We start from the raw sequence: 21,607 nt of genomic DNA on the forward strand, positions 1-21,607 counted from the left end.
CGATTTAGTTGATCACTATCTTCTATTGGATAAATTGCATGCTATTGGCCTCTCGAGATCATCTTTACTCTGGTTTAGTAGTTATTTTCATCATCGTCGTCAGGGCGTGTCCTACAGGGGTTGTCAGTCTGATTATACAGGCATAGTGAAAGGCATCCCTCAAGGTTCTTCTCTGGGACCTTTATTATTTTCTATTTTTGTTAATGATATGTCCTTATGCTGTACAGACTGCAATATTCATCTTTATGCCGATGATACAGTCATTTACTGTAGTAAACCTACCATCTCTGGGATAAACCGCTCTTTACAGCACGACTTCAATTCTGTACAGCAGTGGCTATTGGCTAATAAACTTCTCCTTAATAAATCAAAGTCCTATTCTTTATTGTTCCATAGAAAAGCCTTGGATATATGTGAAAATAATCTTAAGCTTTGTTTTCTCGACTCCTCTCCTTTAGAGTCAACTGAGACCTTTAAATATCTTGGTGTTTGGCTGGAAACTGATTTATCTTTTAAAACTCATGTACAAGCAATGACAAGCAAACTCAACTCTCGTCTTAAAATACTTTATCAATCTGTTAATTGTTTTAATTATCTGGTCAGGAAAAGAATAGTTTTACAGCTGCTTTTGCCTATTTTGGACTATGCCGATATTATTTATCAGAACACTACTGTTTCTTGTTTGCATTCCATTGATGTGGTCTACAACAGTCTTTGCCGTTTTGTTCTCCGCTGTCCATTTAGGACACACCATTGTATGTTGTACAGACAGTTGTCCTGGTTTGCCCCTTCTGCCAGGCGACAGTATCACTGGCTACAGTGTATTTTTAAAAGTTTTTATTTTAATTATCCAGTTTATCTCAAGCAACATTTAGTGCTTTATAATTCGCCATATAGTCTGCGACACAATGATCAGATTTTTTTTGTTGTTCCTAGAGTTAAAAGACAGGTAGGGAAATACGCATTTTGTTTTAAGGCTCCATATGATTGGAATAATCTTCCATTTTCTATTCGTTCTTTAACTTCACTTACAGCGTTTCAAAGGGGTCTCGTGGAACATCTTAGGAACATTTGTCTTTGTTTCTAGTTTTGTTTGTTTGACCTTGGATTTCATTGGTCATGTGTTTATTATTTCTTATCTTTATGTCCTCTTTTTATTTTTATTTTTTATTTTTTTTTATTGTTATTGTTATTTGTGTTTCTCTTAGTCCTTGACCTTGTGCAATGCTAATCATGTGTCTGTTTTTCTGTCAAGTTACTTGTGGGGTTCGTGTTGGGTGGGGTGGGGTTGAGCATTATGAGCCGGTGTGTGTGTGTTGTTGTGTTTTGTTGTGCTGTCTTTGACTGTGATATTTGCTCTGCTGTTTTGGTTCTTATTTTGCTTTGATGTACTGGAGGACCCCCTCGAAAACGAGATGTTTCATCTCAAGGGGTTAATCCTCGCAATAAATATATGTTTATAAATAAATAAATAAATAAATCCAAACTCTGCGTACTTGTTTATTGAGAAACGCCTTTTGTTCTTTGATAACATTAATGACATGACATGCCGGTTTATTAGGCTGCTGTCACTTTAAGACGCACATGACGCAGATCTGACCCACATCCTATTTTCTCACAACTCTTTATGTTCATTTAACTCTTTTTAGCTCATTTAAGACTGTGCTTATGAGGATACTCGACAAAATGGGAATTTTGACATAATTTAGTTTTTGTCCGTTTAAGCACGAAAGTCTGTTCAAGCAGCGTTAACACATTAATGCTGACATATATAATCTACCTTTAAAACAAAGAAGAAAAAAAAACCTGCTAGAGAATTGCACTTTTGACACTAAACCTCACTGTTACTAATGCTGCCTTCACGTGCTATCGGAAATGTCCTACTTCTGAAGTTGTGATTACGAGCTCATCGCATAAAAATTTTGACTTGAGAAGGCGTTCATGTCCTATTTTTTAATTAGGAAACTAGTATTTACGATAATGATTTTCTCATGTGACAACTAGCCCCGGTCTCCTCTAGTATTTGCCTTCACCTTTCATGTTTGCACATGTTCCTGCTGTCAGTAAATTATATGTCAGTACTGTTTATATTGATTAGACAGAACTGCGTGAGCACCTGACATTTGCATGTACTAATGAGCTGCTCATCATTGCTAATCACCGCAGAGGATTATTGACTGGTGCTAAAAGGCTGAAGATGCCTCAGAATGATTCTGTGATGGATTGAACAGACTTACATAAATACCGTACAGTTAGTGAATTAGGCTACCTCCTGCCGTCAAGACACTCATTTATGTGGGACAAGTAGAAATGAGGTGTGTGTGTGTGTGTGTGTGGGTATGTGTGTGTTTACAGGTTCACATATGAGATTGCTCCAGTGTTTGTACTGATGGAACAGCTCACCCTGAAGAAAATGCGAGAGATTATTGGCTGGCCAAATGGAGAGGGCGATGGAATTTTCTCACCAGGTATGGCCTTTTAATCCACAGAATAATTAAGAATTCTAGATTAAAAGTCACTTTGTATTTTTTTTTTTTTTGTTTCGAATTTAACAAAATTGAAATAATAATTCAATACATATTTTTCCAAAATATGTTTTTGTCTTACCCTGATTCATTATATATTTTAGACCTGTCGATGTGGTTTTCACTCGAAATTGCGTACATGCGTCACTCGCCTGTGCGTGTCTTGTCATATCCGTAAATAGAGAAGGTTGACATAGAGCAGCTCTTGATCCTCCGGGGAATGACCTGTTTTAAACACACGCAGAACAGAGGAGAGTCTGCTGGCAAAAAGAAAACACAGCAGATCTCGTAATAAAACAAGAATCAACACTGGCTTGGCTTTTCAGACATGGTGAGAACTGAGGAATTTGAAATGTTGTAAAAGTGACACAAAGATGATGCCGTTTTTATTGCTCAACACGTGAGTAAGGTATTTTACAGAACAGGTAAATTGTAGCTCTCTAACAAAGTTCATTGTAAAGCATTATCTATTGTGAAGGCTTATATTCATCCGCACAGTCACACAGAGCCGAAGCACAACCAAAACAATGTTCTTCTGCAAAATGCTTGCAGTTTTTTTTTCCTATCCCGCTGGAGGGCAAACATTATATAGTGTACCTTTAAAGGGTAATCTTTTAATACAATACATCAATGGCTGATGTTTTCCTCTCAAAAACTGGTGGGTGCCATAGACTGTAAAAAAGATGGACGACGCCCCTTCGCTCTCTTCCATTTGTGATAAGTGAAGTCGCCAAAGTCCAAATATGGCGCTGATGCTTTGGCTTTGGCTTTCGCTGCACAGATTTACAGACAAACAAAAAAACATTCCTGTTTGCAAACCGTGGCACTGTTTCAATTTTAGTTTTATTCATAAAATAATTGGCTAAAGTACCCGGATGTCGGCGTGTTCGCACCGCAGGAACTAGGAATGATTTTAGTTCTAGGAACTCCATTTGTAGGAACTAATTTAGGTCCTACTTCAGAGTAGGGTCTAAACCAGCACTATAGGAACTACCCGTGACGCTAGTGTACGCTGATTGACCGAACGCACGCGGAACACCGGCACCCGCCATTTTTAAAACAGCTAGAATGTAAACACACAGATTATAGCCTATATATTTACTCCTTAATACAAACATGGAAAACAGTGATAGATGGGTCTCTAAACCTTTATGCTGAAGAGAAAATCCAACGCAACTTTGAGGGGACCAAGCCAAACATGATTATGTTTATCTGCCAAGCTAGCAACACTGGACATCAACCACACGGCATAGGCTAATAACCTTTTTTCATATACTGTCTACTTTCTATAACAGTTCTATTTAATAAGATATTAAACAGTACTGTTAGACAGATTGCTAACTAATTGCTCTGGCGTTCTCAGCGCCGCCAAAATAAAGGTCCGTCGCGCCGTCAAAATAAAAGTCGCCGTGCTTGCGTCACTCCCTTACCCCTCCTACCAGTTCCTATGGCCACTTGGCCAGTGCGAACGCAAACAGCAAAACCGAGTTTGGGGGAGAGTAGTTCTTAGAACTGTTTAGAAGTGGACCGTTCCTAGAACTAAGTTCCTGTAACTACTTTGTCGGAAAGCGGCTAATTATACATTTTTGCATGCACAAATTTAAATTTCACCCAAAAAAATTCAGTCACAAAATAATTCTGATAATATCGACTAAATCATTTGTTATTCAATTTATTTAAGACACATGTCATTTAAGACACATGTCTGTCTGTTCTTGAGATCATAAGTCCACAATGTTAATTACAGACCTACTCATCAGATAAATGTAGTAAAATGTTTGTTCTTGCAGGAGGAGCGATCTCAAACATGTACAGCGTGATGGTGGCGCGGTATAAACACTATCCAGAGGTTAAAATCAAAGGCATGGCAGCGGTTCCCAGACTGGTGTTGTTCACCTCAGAACATGTAGGTCATTCACTCTCTCTCTCTCTCTCTCTCTCTCTCTCTCTTCTCTCTTCTCTCTCCCTTTTTGCCTTATTATCTCTGTGTGCAGTTAAATGCGTGTGCACTGAAAAAAAGGGGAACGACCATGCCATTTATTGCAGTTTTATATTGGTCTAATCGAAAACTGTGATTTTGTGATTTGTTCAGTTTATCTAAAAGCTATAAACTATCTTCAAAGTCAAAGTTAAAAGAAACTATTTTGTTTAGATAGTATTTTCTCTTAACACCACAATGTTGATGTGCAGAACACATACAGGCTTTACTGACTGATGAAATTATTGTGGGTTTGAGAAAAGTTTTGCAGAATATCCTGGTTTCTCTTTTCCATAATGAAGCAGTGAGCTCCAAAACTGATAAAATAAGCACCCTAGAAAAGTAGTCCATGCAACTTGTGCCATTTATTGTAAGCAGTGGACGTGTTAACCAAATATTTTCCGTCATTGATTATTTTTTTTAGCATTGACGGACAAATCTGAAGGCCGTCATTCATTTTGACAGATTACACTGAGGGTGATCTATTGTAAACTTGTACAGGTTATTCCCCCCCCTGTCCAGTTGGTGGTGAGTGCTCATATTAATTAGCTATTATCTTGTCTCGTCTTTGATCTCAGTTCAAACGGCCAAAGAGTTGGTTTTGATAAAAGAGGTGAAAAATGAGGGACTGATGCGGATGCGGTGGAGGATGAAGGACAAACGTCAGACAACGGGTGCATCCAAAATTGCCCCCTATACCCTTAAATAGGGCACCTTTTGAAGGGGCAGCCATTTGTAGTGGTGTCCGAAACCATAATGGACGTTATCGAGTGCACTCATTCAATCCCACAATGCAGCGCAATAACAAGTGTACAACCGATGTACGCTCCACCATATATATAAATAGATGCCTCATTAGCAGCTGTTTCAATGGGCTGTTACACTTAAAGGATTAGTTCACTTTCAAAAAAATGTTTGCTGATAATTTACTCACCCTGATGTCATCCAAGATATGTCTTTCTTTCTTCAGTCGAAAAGAAATTAAGGTTTTTGAGGAAAACATTCCAGGATTTTTCTACACAGAATGGACTTCAATTGCAACCAACTTTTCAAATGTTCAAAGAAGGTTCAAATGTCCGTCTCAATGCAGCTTCAAAGTCTCGACACGATCCCAGTCGAGAAATACGGGTCTTATCTAGCGAAATGATCGGCCATTTTCAAAAATAAATAAATAAATTATATACTTTTTAACCACAAATGCTCGTCGTGTACCATCTCTGAGATGCGCCACACATTGCGTAATCACGTGGGAAAGGTCACGCGTCACGTCATCTATCTAAGTTATTTGTCTGTGTACTCCGGTTCAAAAAGGTAGGGAAGGGCGAAAAATGTCATCTCATTTTCTCCTCCAACTTCAAAATCGTCCTACATCTTTGTTTTAATTTCCAAAAAAAATTTGTTTTAAAACCCGATCCAACGCAGTGCTGAAGTGCCAACTAGTCTCTCCCTATGGAGGATCCCTTTACCACTCTACAGATAAAGCGTTGTTGGGAAACTCAATTTGCGTATCTACCCCGAATTGATAAAATAAAATAAAATTCTGTATAAAAAATTAGAAGGAAACGCCAGTACTTTGTTTAGGCTTGGTTTGTAGGGAATTACAAACCTGCGTACATATATTCAAACGCACATAACTATAGAACCCATTCTTAATGCGCATGTGAACGCCATCAGCGTTTCTCACAGGTTCGCGTTTAAAGTCTGTGTAGAGAGAATGGTGTCGTCTTAGCGGCCCCTAATTTAATAACAAATGATCGTTGCGACGGAAGCGAATCAATCAAAACTAACTTTAGCTGGAAAATAACTTTATTAAAGAACCGCTATAAAGCCAAAACAATCTTACCTTAAATTATACGTTTATCTCTGTAAAGCTGCTTTGAAACAATCTACATTGTTAAAAGCGCTATATAAATGAAGATGACTGACTGACTGACTGACTAATTTATTATTATTATTATTTTTATTTTTTTCGTGACCTTTCCAACGTGATGACGTAATACGCATCTCAGAGATGGTACAAGACGGGCATTTGTGGGTAAAAAGTATATATATATATATATATATTTTTTTTTTTTTTTTTTTGAAAATTACTGATCATTTCGCTAGATAAGACCCTTATTTCTCGACTGGGATCATGTCAAGACTTTGACATTTGAACCTTTGAACACTGGAATAGTTGGTTGCCATTGAAGTCCATTCTGTGGAGAAAAATCCTGGAAAAATCCTTTACTCAAAAACCTTGATTTCTTTTCGACTGAAGAAAGAAAGACATGGATATCTTGGATGACATCGGGGTGAGTAAATTATCAGCAAAATTTTTTTTTAAAGTGAACTAATCCTTTAAAGGGGTCATATAATGCCATTTTTGTACAAGCTAATATGATTCTTTAGGGTCTAAATTAAAAGTTTGTAATATACTTTAATTAAAAATTCTCATTAGTATTGTAAGAAAACAGCTCTGTTTTCAGCACACCGTTTCAGTGCATGTGTCTTTAAATGATAGTGAGCTTTGCTCACCCCGCCCCTCTGCTCTGTGCGCACACCGTTTGTAACACAATAACCACGCGTTGTTCATTATAAACGTGGGATTATGAATTATATTGAGAACGTCGTACATACAAAACATGCCGTAATGTACCCTGAGTGTCAACCTTAGACGCATTCATCATGAAGCCTGCAGCAAGGTTTGCAAATTTTGCAAAGAATAATATAAATACTAATATAAAGGTTAATAAAACATTACACTCACATCTTCTGGAGGTTCAGCAGGAACACGTTGGTACCGATCCGTTTTTTCTCGTTTGTAAAGCTGTCTGGTGTGAAATGATTCGCGCAAACATGAAAGCATGGATGATCGTGGGGAATCCCCGTCAGGGAATCCCCGCGTCAATCCTTTGGGCATATCCCTTCAAAAACAAAACTCGGCCACTGCATCTTCAACGGCTCGGATTTAGGAACATCCAAATGACTGCTGTGTTCCTTATTACATCTAAGAACAGAACACCACAATTGCTTAGACGCCATTCTGCTCCAGCATATCAACAATGGCGGACTACTATGACGGCAGCTGTCACAGCTCGCTCAGGGCGGGTCTTGTGTTGAAACACGGCTGTCACTCACAATTGCGGGAGGGGCGTTGGATATTGTGACGTCACAAATTCACAATATCGAACGGCTTGATTTGAGACAGGGGAAAACATATAAGGAGATTAAAACAAAACCACTTGATGGATTTTTATCATGATAGGATGGTTGTGTACAGGCACTGCCAACACACATTTCAGTGCAATCAACTTGTAAAAGTGCATGTACCATTATATGACCCCTTTAAACTGTCCGCCATATTGGAACGGTCCATGAACACTCGAGATCAAGTTGACTGAGCGTCTGCAACCGTAGTCAGACACATGAATGAATATCTATATCTTCAATAGACTTTAGCAGATGATTTTGCTAAACGGACACAATACAACAAGACGAAGGCGTCAGCTAACACGACATTAAAAAGTTACCATAGTTTAAAAACCTGTAATATTGAGTAAATACATAAACACAAACCAACACATTCTCACCTGTGAAAGGTTAACCTTCGGGAATTTAAATCTCAGCGGTTTCACAACCAGAAGCTGCGCATTGTTGTGGCATCATTTATTCTTACTGTGAGTGGCGGCACGTCGACGTGTCTGGAGTGGTCGAATGTGGTCTGTAATGGTCCATTACAGATGTCAAGATAAATCTTTTCATTTCTACTGGAGCTGCTAATTTGCTCAGTGTCAACTAATTATTAAACAGCAAGGACAAACTATGCAAAAGCGGCCACATTGACTCACTCGGTTTCATTCACTCAAGTGAACTTTATTAGTGGACTAATGTAGGGGATAGTGAATTAGGGTATGGTTTTACTAACGTTTATCAGTCACCGGTCAGTTTATCAGTCACCATGCGGACCAGGAGGAAGCTTTGAGTTCAGGCAGATATAGAAAGTCGATTGAGTTTAGTTCAGTTCATTTTGTATGTGTTTTGTTCAAATTTTAATCGTAATTGCAATATTGTGTTTTTCATATTTGCCTGTTCAGGCACAAAGGTTGTGATTTAGTGGCTGTCACTGCAGAAAAAACAAACAAACATTAATCTGCTTTGCGTGGTGTTGAACATGAAAAATGATGCAGTCGACTGGTAATCTGTTCTCTTCATAAATAACTAAATGCATAATCTATTTTATATGCTCATCCTGTAAATTTATGATTAAAAATGAAAATGTGAATGAAAACATTGCGAAAGCTATTAAATGTCTTATTGTAATTAAAATATGAAAATGAAAATGATGGGTAATAATATATTATGACGGAATTTTACCGACCCTCTCCATCAAAATGAAGGACAATGAGAAAATCTGACACAACCACTGATTGTAAGTCTTCTGAAACCATAAGCTGGCATTTTGTGAGATCAAAAGACCAAAAGTGTAGCCATTGCTCTCTGTAAAGCTCATTTTCCGCAGCTCTCACATCTCATGTCCACACATTAAGATATCAATGACATCAAACGTTCTCGGTTCCTTGACAGATCATCATTGATGTCCAACCTGGTGTGATGTGTCTTGCACCATATTTAAATGTGTGCAAATGAGATGCGAGGGCTATGCTGGATGGTGCTTTTCATGGGTCGTGTTTGTCAGTTTTGAAGCTCATTTCTATTCACTTTCATTGTATGGAATAGAGGCGCCAGGATATTCTGCAGAAGATCTACTTTTGGGTCCCACAGAAGAATGAAAGTCACACAAGTTTGGCATGACATGAAGGAGAATGAATTAATTTTCTTTTCTTTCTTTTTTTTTGGTGAAGTATACATTTAATCTATGAAATATCTTACACTTACAAGTCTGTTACTATATTGTTCCCAGAGTCACTACTCTATAAAGAAGGCCAGTGCAGTGCTGGGTTTTGGCACAGAGAATCTGATCTTGCTGAGAACAGATGAAAGGTAAGTGTGTCTGTTGTGTGTTTGTGAATCCTCTCATCAGCGAGACTCTGTGTTACATTTGTGTCTCTTTGTTAGAGGTAGAGTCATTCCGGCTGATCTGGAGGCCAAAGTCATTGACGCCAAACAGAAGGTCAGTGTCCTGTTCACATGAATAAACTCTTCAAACACACCTCTCTGTCAGCCTCACTAAAGACATTGAGCTCTTTAAGCTACTTGTGTTAAGAGGCGAAAATCTGACATTGCGTCACTAATGTATGATGACTGATTTGTTGTTTATTACAAGTTAAGTCCTACTGACAGTGTCTGTGATGTACTGTCATTTCATTTACCACATACAATATGATTTTCATTTTTAAGTTTACAGCAATGCACTTCTGGAAGCCTATACTTGTGAAAAACAAGTGTGCTTGATTGCAGTGAATATGCACTTGTAGTTTACTTTAAATCTTAAAAACTGTTCTTGCAGATAATACTAATTAAATAAAAGGCCACTTAAGTGTACTTAAAAAAAGAGTACACTTTCATGACTATGCTTTTTAATTTAAAATACTTTTCAAATATTTTTTTGTAACTTTTGTCATGCATGAGAAGAACACTTATTTGGATCTGTTGACTTGCATACTAAAGCACATGTAAAGTACTTGATATTAATTTCAACTGTAGTGTGTAATACTTAAGTCCTACTGAAGATGGGTCAAAAAATTAAATGAAATTTAATATGAATTTAAACACATTTTCATTTAATTGCAATTAACATGCAATTAGTTCTGAGCACTGCAACTTTGATTTCGATTGTGTATGTGAAGTCGGTTTATCTGGTGAAATGGCTTTGTTGTGTGTGTGCGCTGTCCAGGGGTTTGTGCCGATGTTTGTGAACGCCACAGCTGGATCTACAGTGTATGGAGCCTTTGATCCGATCAACGAGATCGCTGACGTCTGTGAAAAATACAACTTGTGGCTTCATGTGGATGTACGTTTGTGATTATTTCTTCACTCTCTTAAACAGACGTATTGAATGCTGTGAATAAGTTTTTTTGGAACTGATGGTGTGAATGTGTTTTTAAGGGAGCGTGGGGTGGAGGTTTGCTGATGTCCAGAAAACATAGACACAAGCTTGACGGCATTGAGAGGTATCATACATAAGCACCAGTGGCATTGAGATGATCTCAAAAAAAGTGGAGAAACATGTTATAAACGTTATGAGCTTGCTTCATTAATATTATATTACATTCACTAATATTGTATAGTACATTTTAAATAATTATGTTTTAATAATTATTTGTGATTCTTTAAAGAAGTACACTTATTTTGATGTGTTGACTAATTTTAACTGTAGTTTGTTATTCAATATTACATTTAAAGTTAATATATTTTTAACCAGATAGTGTTCCGATGTGTCGTCCACTGTACACTGCATATTTTTGCGCGATAACTTTGCGACATACAACAACTCAAAAATGAAAAGCTAAACATGTCACATATCTTTGGAAAGCTGAGACGCTTGTGATTCGAACGATCTAAACCATTTTAATATACACTTAACACAGCAGGTACAATCATAGTCTTTGTCAGACCATCGACAAACAAATAATCTACTACAAATAAGAAGGAAGTCACCTATAAAGCCTCCTGTTAGTCCACTGGTCCATAACATTATGTACTAGATTGCAACTTCATCATTACAAATGTGTAGTTAAATATATTTAAATACATGACATAAAATTATAGTAGAAATTACATTACCATAAAAGCTTGTCAAATGCTAATTTGACTGCTAATATTTTTTTAAACTTCATTTTCATTTAATTACAATTAACATGCAATTAAGTGTCCAAAAACGTTACATTCAGTTTGCACTTAAAGGGATAGTTCAACCAAAAATGAAAATTATGTCATCATTTATTCACCCTCAAGTCGTTCCAAACCTGTATGATTTTCTTTCTTCTCCTGAACATAAAAGAAGATATTTTGAAGAATATTTGCAACCAAACAGTTGTGGGACACCATTGTATGGAAGAAAAATACTATGTAAGTCATTGGTGCCCCACAACTGTTTGGTTACAAATATTCTTCAAAATATCTTCTTTTATGTTCCACATAACAAAGAAATTCATACATGTTTGGAACAACTTGAGGGTGAGTAAATGATTTTTGGGTGAACTATTCCTTCAAGTACACTATTACTGTCCACTGCCAATTCAACCAGTTGATAGAGGTTTCTGCTTGGTCCTAGAGTCCTTGGTTTTATGAGCCAGCTACATCCTTGCACTGCAGTCAAACAAAATTTAATTATAATTAAAGCTGCAAGCAGCATTTATCGGGGTTCAAGCAGTTAAGGCCTTTAAGGCATTTAAGCACAAAAGCATCAAAAGTTATTAAGATTTATTTAGCAAGCATGTAACCACTGACATAATAGATGGAAAAGACCATTTACAGCCAATACAGGCAATTTGCCATGGGATATATATCGTTTTAAAGCTTTTTAACAGTTATAGCGCCACCTATGGTCCGATCTCCATAAAATTGTTTACTGTGACCTCAAATTGAACCCATACACATGTGTACTGAGTTTGGTGAAGATATCTCATTTACTTCTTGAGTTATAGCCATTTGAGTAAAATAGGCTCCTCCCACAACGATTTGCCACATTCTAGAATTATTTAATATGATTCTAGCATGATTTACTATCATATACCATGTTCCAGAATGATTTATTAGGATTCTAGCATGATTTACCTTGATACACCTCATTTCAGTATTATTTACTATGATTTACAATGTTTCTAGCATGATTAACCACATTACTAGCAATTATGTGAAGTGTCAGTGCAAATGAGGTGATGAACACTGACAAAATATTATTGTGTTATAATAGTTAGTTATATACGTGATTTTTAGTGTGTGTCCAAGTATGAATGCAAAAGCACATGTAAAAGCTCCAAAACTCTGGAATAGCCTTCCTGATACTGTTCGTTGCTCAGACTCGCTCTCCCAGTTTAAAACTAGATTAAAGTCGCATCTCTTCAGCCAGGCATTCATATAATATTTTTAATCTTACAGTTCAAATTACAATCCGGCCTCTAGTTAATAAACGCCAGAGGAGAACTGGCCCCCGACTGAGCCTGGGTTCTCCCAAGGTTTTTTTTTTCTCCATTGGGTCACCTGATGGAGTTTTAGGACACTATTAGGTCACTTGATGGAGTTTTTCGGTTCCTTGCCACTGTTGCCTTTGGCTTGCTCAGTTGGGGATATTCTGGGGATATCTAATTTGATTTTATCAATAAATTCCACTAGAAACAAACCTTGTTGTATTATTTTAATTTAATACTGTGAAGCTGCTTTGATACAATCTGTATTGTGAAAAGCGCTATACAAATATACTTGACTTGACTTGACTTGACTTAAAATATTTCATTATTGAGTAGAATGGCCAGCAGAGGGCACTAGAAGACCACTTATTGGCTCACTTTCACTTTAAACCAGTTTTCTGCACTAAAGCAAACCAGTTTTTCCATGTTAACTCAATGCATGCTTACACACACACACACACACACACACACACACACACACACACACACACACACACACACACACACACACACACACACACACACACATACACACACAGTTTAGTTAACCATGATTTACCATGATATACCACGTTCTAGTATTATTTACCAGGAGATAAACGACAATCTAGTATTATTTACTTTGATTTACCATGTTTCTAGCCTGATTTATCACATTACTAGCAATTATTTGAAGTGTCAGTGCAAATAAAGTGATTAACACTGACAAAATATGATTGTGTTATAAAAGTTATTGCTATATAAGTGATTTTTTAGTGTGTATTCAAGTATGAATGCAAGCACATGTTGAAATATTTCATTAATAAGTAGAATGGCCAGCAGAGGGCAGTAGAAGACCACTTATTGGCTCACTTTCACTTTAAACCAGTTTTCTGCACTAAAGCAAACCAGTTTATCCATGTTAACTCAATGCATGCTTACACACACACACACACACACACACACACACACACACACACACACACACAGACACACACACACAGCATAGTTAACCATGATTTACCATGATTTACCACATTACTAGCAATTATTTGAAGTGTCAGTGCAAATAAAGTGATTAACACTGACAAAATATGATTGTGTTATAATAGTTATTGCTATATAAGTGATTTTTAGTGTGTATTCAAGTATAAATGCAAGCACATGTGGAAAAATTTAATTAATAAGTAGAATGGCCAGCAGAGGGCAGTAGAAGACCACTTATTGGCTCACTTTCACTTTAAACCTCATGATTTTGACCAGTTTTCTGCACTAAAGCAAACCAGTGTTTCCATGTTAACTCAATAATGCATACTTGCTACATATGCTACACACAATAATGCTACACACACACACACACACACACACACACACACACACACACACACAAATGTTTTAGTGATATTGGTGTCACATTCACCTTCATCACATTCACCTTCTGTCTTCATCACATTCACTATCTGTCGTCATCACCTGCACCTGCTCCTCATCACCCTCCTCATCATCACCTGCTCCTCATCATCATAACCGTCACCTGTTGTCCTTGTCTTGATCTGTGTATTTAAGTTCCCCTCTCATCCATTATCATTGTCGGTTATTGTTTGTGCACTAGCACTCTGTTATGTTTGTTTTCATGTTGGAAAATAAAACCTTTGTTATATTTGTACCACACACACACACACACACACACACACACACACACACACACACACACACACACACACACACACACACACACACACACACACACACACACACACACACCATCATTTATCATGATTTACCATGGCTGATACCAATACCAATATGAGAAAATGACTATTTTAAACAGCGGGGGGCAGTAAAATACCACTTATTGGCTTAACATGCCATTAAATCATATCATTTTCACCTTTTTAACTGTTATAGAGGCAAATTTTGTCCGATCTGTCTGAAAATTTTCATGCTTGTTCAGGGTGATATTTCACACGTTCTGACTTGTTTTTAAGAAGGTCTGAGCATTGATTAAAGAGATATAGGCTTTCGGGGACACTTGGTAAAGGCCAGATTTTGAAGTGAACCTATTATAGCTATCCAAATGAAGTAGTTCAACTTTTTCTGACAATTATTGATCTAGTGAGTCCAGAGAATTGTATTGCACTAGTTTTGAACATTATGATATGAAAATTATATGATCAGAGATGGAAAAGACCATTTACAGCCAATACAGGCAGTTTACCATAGGAAATATATGATTTTAAAGCTTTTTAACAGTTATAGCGCCACCTATCGTCCGATCTCCATAGAATTTTTCATGCTTGTTAATGATGTTATGTCACATATGCTGACCACTTTTTGTGAAGTTCTGAGTTTTTATTTAGGATTTATAGGCTTTTTAATGTATTTTGACACGCCCATTTTATAAATGACCCTATTAGAGCCATCCAAATGCAAAAGTTCAACTTTTTTTTGATAGTTTTTGATCTAGAGAGTCCAGAGAATTGTCCTAGACTGGTCTGGTTCCGATCGGGCGAAAAACCTAGGACTAGTTCGCAAAAGTAGGTTTTTAACATGTTTGCGAATATTTAATGAACGGTTTGATTGACAGCAATGGTTCTTGAGGCAAAGTTGTTCAGGATGAGGAGATCTATCAAATGATATGCATATTGTGTGGATATTTGTAACACCACGTGATTACAGAGCCATAAAACTCGTTAGCGCCAACTAGTGGCCGATTTCTTTCAAAATTCTTACAGACCTCTAGGGCCTTGAGTCGAACATGCCCATCGAGTTTCGTTCCGATCGGCCTCCGTTAACCTTGTCTAATAGGTGCTCAAATTTCATTGGCCGATGGCGGCCATGTTTTTTGAGATACGCCAATGTCCTCATACACATACATGGCACCTTGGACCAAGACACTGCATACCAATTTTCAAGTCAATCGGACTAACGGTCAGGTGGTTATAGCCTGTTTTATGTTTTTTTCATGTTATAGCGCCACCATGTGGCCAATCGCCGCGGTTTTTTTACTGTGACCTCAGATTGACCTCTTACACATGTGTACCAAGTTTGGTGAAGATACCTCATTTACTTCTGGAGTTATAGCCATTTTAGTAAAATAGGCCCTGTCCACGACGTACGTTTTGGCGCCCCTTAGCGTCCGTGAATCGAAATTTCAACTTTTTTTCGATAGTTTTTGATATTCAGACTCAAGAGAACATTTCTGCACTGGATTGGTTCCGATCGGGTGAAAAACCTAGGACTAGTTCGCAAAAGTAGGTTTTTGACAAAATTCAAAATGGCGGAAAATCTATCATGGCGGAAATGAAATCGGAGATAAACGTTTTGTTCGTCAGGCGTCCAGCTTTCCAATGATATAAGACACTTGAGTCTACGACATACGGTCTAGTAGTTATGAGCAGTTTTGCGCTTTTGGTTGCTATAGCGCCACCTATGGGCCAATCGGGGTCATACTTTTATAGGTTCTCCCCAAATTGAGGACTACCATTTGGCCAAGTTTCAAGGTTCCAGCTCTTACGGTTTGGTCTGCACGATGCGTTTAAGGGGAAAATAATAATAATAATAATAATAATAATAATAAAAATCAGTACAATTACAATAGGGTTTCAGCACTTCGTGCTTGAACCCCTAATAAAAGGAATTCCCAAAACTGGGAGGGACAGACTTAGACATTTTTAAATGTTATAATGGTTGCTACACCCCTGTTAAGTACATACTCTTCTATATTCTTGCCTCTACAACCAACTAAACTGTGTGCCAGCACAGTGTTCTGATTAGTGTTGTTTCTGCAGAGCTAACTCTGTCACATGGAACCCACACAAGATGATGGGTGTCCCACTACAGTGCTCCGCCATTCTGGTCCGAGAGAAGGTAAGAGAGAATGACAGAAATGGGGGCGGCCAAATCAATGAGTCTAAATACTAATAGAACGGAGTAAAATTCACAGATAGAATAAAAGAAAACTGACTACAAACAAAATGTTCCGAAGACAAGAAAGTAAAAGAGCGATAGATGGGACATTTTTACATGTGATTATGTTCATCTCTGCTAAGTGCTCATGCTATCTCACTGTGTTCATGTGTGTGTGTGTGTTTAACAGGGTCTACTACAGGGCTGCAACTCCATGTGTGCTGGATATCTCTTTCAGCCGGATAAACAGTATGATGTCACCTATGACACGGGGGACAAGGCCATACAGTGTGGCCGTCATGTAGACATCTTCAAATTCTGGCTCATGTGGAAGTCAAAGGTGTGTGTGCACATTCATGAGATCAGAACCTCAGTGTCTGATAATGTGTTACTCATGAATGAATCAAAGACCCAGTTTACAGTCAAAGACCCAAGGACCAGATATGATTAATTAAGTCCTGTAGTCAGAAGTGCAGTCAATTTATGACAAGAGTCATAATTATAATAAATTATAGAAAAGTTTTACTGAAGATAGTTTGCAGTTTCATCAGCAGAAGTCAGCTTCAAGACTTCAAGGATTTTGTATAGGCCGCCCCTCTAACAGTTACAGAGATCACAGGAGTTATACCCTTCGCCAAGGTCTAAGCTACGTCATTGCTTCAGGTTGAATGATTCTGATTGGCTAAGAAATAGATAAACATTTAAATTTTCAGCACAGTTTCAAAACAAGTCAGTCAATCTCCAATAATGCCACTTGTTCCTTAAACCTGTAAACAAGAATACTAACACACACACAGAAACACAGCTTCTTCAAGGTTGGATTTGGTCGGCTCTAACTATAAATAGGAGAGTTTTCTCACAACATCAAGATAACATGTTCTTTCTCTCAAGGAGAGGACACTTTAATCTAAATGGAAAGTAAGGCTTTAACAAAGAAATGATCCCTCAAACTATAGACTTCAATGACCCCTGTGACCATAGTTGTCAGGGTACCCTAGAAAAGCAGATGTGTGTATTGACGTGTTGAAGCCCTTTCTCAAACACAAAACGAGTCCATAATTCATTTCGGAAAGCCTGAAATGCCATTTTTAAGCCATTTCTGGCCTAAATGAGCAAGCACTGTTACTGCATTCCTGACACGGGCCAGACCCTTCAGTCACCTCTCAGATATTTAATTCAGACATTAGAGAATACATGAAAAGAACATTTCAGTAATCACACTGGTAACTTCTATAACAAAGTAAAATCTCATAAGCCTAGAGAAGTCATTCAACGCATTTGATATTTAGAAGGAACATTTTTGATTAATACCTTGATTATAATCACTTATTACATATACATTGAGGCAGCAGTGGATTTCAGAGCCCACCCCTTCAATGAATTGATGAACAAATGAGTGGATGGATGGACGATTGGATGGATTAATGAATGGATCCTGGATGGATGAATGAGTGGATTGATGATGGATTAATGAACGAATGAACGAATGACTGACTGACTGAATGAATGAATGAATGGATGGATGGATGGATGGATGGATGGATGGATGGATGGATGGATGGATGGATGGATGGATAAACGGTTCAAAAGATGATTAATGAATAGGTAGATAGATTTATGATGCATGGATGGATGGATGGATGGATAAACGGTTCAACGGATGATTAATGTATAGGTAGATAGATATATGATGCATGGATGGATGGATAGATGGAGGGATGGATGGATGGATGGGTGGAGGGAGGGATGGATGGATAGATGGTCATTTGGATGAGTGGCCAGAACGCGTTGAAGGTTTTCTGCTTTCGGTTGAAATGGTGTCGTGTAAGCGGCCCCTAAGTTAATAGCTAATGATCTTTGCAACGGAAGTGAATCAATCAAAAACTAACTTTAGCTGGACAATAACTTTATTCTAGAGCTGCTGTAAAGCCAAAACAATCTCTGTTACTTTAATTTCCTATTATCACTGTAAAGCTGCTTTGAAACTACCTTTATTGTTAAAAGCGCTGCATAAATGAAGGTGACTTGACTTGATGGATAGGTGAACGGATGGATGAATGGGTGGAGGGATGGCTGAATGAATGAACGGCTGAATGGATGAATTGGTGGGTGGATCGATAGATAGATTGGATGGATGGATAGGTGAACGGTTGGATGGATGAATGGGTGGATAGATGGATGATGATAAATGGACAGAATATCAGCTGTCCTGTAATGGATCTTTGGTCTTTAACAGGGCACTATTGGCTTTGAGAGACACATTGACAGATGTTTGGAGCTGTCTGAGTATCTCTACCACAAGATCAAGAACCGAGAAGGATATGAGATGGTGTTTCAAGGGGAGGTGAGTGAAAACACAACAGAGTTTACCACTGTTCATAATAACATACTATAGTACTATTCAGAGTCAAGGTGTCTGTTACTAGTCTGAGGCATATCATTGCTTTTTAATGCTGCCCTGTGTCTTTAAGACTAGCAGTTGCTCTATGTTCTACAATTTGGTAACGGCCTGTAACACACTGCTCGTGTGGTTCAAGTTTAACTAACAGTAAAAACTTGTTCAGCAAGATTCTTGCATTCCTGGCATGGGCCAGACCCTTCAGTCACCTCTCAGATATTTAATTCAGACATTAGAGAATACATGAAAAGAACATTTCAGTAATCACACTGGTAACTTCTATAACAAAGTAAAATCTCATAAGCCTAGAGAAGTCATTCAACGCATTTGATATTTAGAAGGAACATTTTTTATTAATACCTTGATTATAATCACTTATTACATATACATTGAGGCAGCAGTGGATTTCAGAGCCCACCCCTTCAATGAATTGATGAACAAATAAGTGGATGGATGAACGATGGATTATGGCCTGGTAAGGGCCTGTAACACACTGCTCATGTGGTTCAAGTTTAACTGAAAGTAAAAACTTGTTCAGAAACTTTTGATCTGACAGCAGTTGACCTGGAAGAGAAAACTGACCACAGAAGAAGACTGTTGAAGTTTTCATCACTACACTGCCCCTCATAGCAATGCTGTGAATGCAGCACATACTTGCATTCTGACACATTTCAGAATGCAATACTTAATATGGCATTTGTTTTGCTCAAAGTGCATGTCCATGTGCTTGTGTAGACTAGTACATTTCAGACCTTAGACGGCCTTAGAGATGTTGAAAATGAACACTCCCATTGCACAGAAGCAAAGAATGTAGCAAAGAAAATTAGGTGTTTATTATGATTTAACAAAGGTATAATTTGTTCATAGAATACTTTGACAAATGTCTGCTTAGCAGAGGCGTCACTAGGCCCATTTTAGGAGGGCTTTAGCCCCCTAAATTTACACCCAGCCCCCGTAAAAAAATTTTGATTAACTCCGTAATATGTACACTAATTCATGATCACCTCAGTCCCCTTTAAAACTCATATGAAACCAGTGGCAGGCTTCAGCTCATCCCCATATTTGTGTTATTCAGCGCGTTACTTCATACTCCAGTGCCATAAAATCTTTTATAATATTAATTTTATTATAAATCCAAAAGCAAAACATGTGTAAAAAATATATAAAAGGGTATTGAAATGGCACATGATCTCATGAGTGGTCATCTGCTGCCATCTACTGGTTATAGTAGTAATTTCAGGATGTTAAAAGTGTTTGTTTTCCACCAGGTGACAGAAATCCTCCACTAAAGCATGGCACATTTTCCATGTTATCTCCATGAATGAAAATGATAGATGTAGATCTTCTTTAAAGTTAATTTTACTGCACAAATGTAGAGTTAAAAATGTTTTAAAGTGTTTAAAACATTATGGACCGGTTTCACAGGCAGGTCTTAGATTAATCCAGGATTAGGCCTTAGTTCAATTAGGACATTGAAGTAGCTTTTATAAATGTGCCTTAGAAAAAAAAACATTACTGTTGTTCATCTTGAGACAAAACAATGACACTGACATATTTTAAGATATGTCAGTGCAAGTGGCTTTCAGTTAAAACAGCTCAAACATGCATTTTAGTCTGGGCTTAAGCCTTGTCTGTGACACCAGGGGTAAATGTGTTTAAAAAAAATTACCCACACCAAAATGCACCAGCCAATATTGACAATTACAGTAATATAAAGTTTGTCTATATTCTCAATGAACATATGAATATTAGCTGGATATTTAAAATGATTAGAAATTAATTCAATATTCAGGCATTGACTTGATAGGTACCGCAGAACCTACTGTATTGTATCATGCCTACCCTAGTATTCAAACAATATTTAAAAAATAGAATATGTCTCATTTTCTTAAATGCTATGTGTTGTCTTTCTGTCTGTTTCTTAGCCCCAGCACACCAATGTGTGTTTCTGGTACATTCCTCCAAGCCTGCGACTCCTGCCAGATGGAGAGGAGAAAAGACAACGGCTTCATAAGGTGAAGTAATACTCAAAGACTCTCCTACTCTTATATACACACTAACTGAGTGTGTACTCACAAATGTGTACACCACTGGCCAAAAGTTTGGAATAATTAAGATTTTTAGTTGATTTAGTTGATTTTTAGTTTAATTGAAAGAAGTCTCTTCTTCTCACCAGGGATTGTGAAATATTATTAAAATTTTCTATTCAATATATTTTAAAATATATTTTTTTCCTGTGATGGCAAAGCTGAATTTTCATCAACCATTACTCCAGTATTCAGTGTTACATGAGCCTTCTCTTATTTGAAATTGTAATAATATTTCACAATATTGCTGTTTTTACTGTAATTTTGATCAAATAAATGCAGCCTTGGTGAGCATAAGACTTAAAAACATAAAAAAAGTCATTATTCCAAACTTTTGGCCGGTACGCTACATATTTCACCACAAAGAACTCACTTTATTTAGCATGGTTACCATAATGCTGTACAACAAAATACAAGTATTCATTCATTCATTCATTCATAATACTGTAGAAGTATTAAACTTCCGTCTTGTGATTTCTATCTAGGTTGCCCCCAAGATCAAGGCAATGATGATGGAGTGTGGGACAACAATGGTGGGTTACCAGCCTCAGGGTGAGAAGGTCAACTTCTTCAGGATGGTCGTCTCCAATGCGGCCGTAACCAGGTCTGACATCGACTTCCTGATAGACGAGATAGAAAGACTGGCGCAGGATTTATAG

General features: G+C 37.5%; 1 protein-coding gene across 1 annotated transcript in view; it reads left to right on the forward strand.

Annotated features, from left to right (window-relative positions):
* The window catches only part of gad1a (glutamate decarboxylase 1a), a gene marked incomplete at both ends in the record, with an annotated part of 48,821 nt that extends 27,214 nt beyond the window's left edge, over positions 1-21,607 (forward strand). The window contains 11 exons of the mRNA XM_081367655.1: positions 2,356-2,468; positions 4,316-4,431; positions 9,407-9,486; positions 9,562-9,616; positions 10,340-10,456; positions 10,552-10,616; positions 16,346-16,424; positions 16,654-16,803; positions 18,700-18,807; positions 20,787-20,876; positions 21,434-21,607. Of these exons, the coding sequence (XP_081223781.1) occupies positions 2,356-2,468; positions 4,316-4,431; positions 9,407-9,486; positions 9,562-9,616; positions 10,340-10,456; positions 10,552-10,616; positions 16,346-16,424; positions 16,654-16,803; positions 18,700-18,807; positions 20,787-20,876; positions 21,434-21,607 (1,147 nt within the window). The remainder of the gene's footprint in view (positions 1-2,355; positions 2,469-4,315; positions 4,432-9,406; positions 9,487-9,561; positions 9,617-10,339; positions 10,457-10,551; positions 10,617-16,345; positions 16,425-16,653; positions 16,804-18,699; positions 18,808-20,786; positions 20,877-21,433) is intronic.

This window comes from Scardinius erythrophthalmus, assembly GCF_964197995.2.
Source record: "Scardinius erythrophthalmus genome assembly, chromosome: 6".
In the NCBI taxonomy this organism is placed as follows: domain Eukaryota; kingdom Metazoa; phylum Chordata; class Actinopteri; order Cypriniformes; family Leuciscidae; genus Scardinius; species Scardinius erythrophthalmus.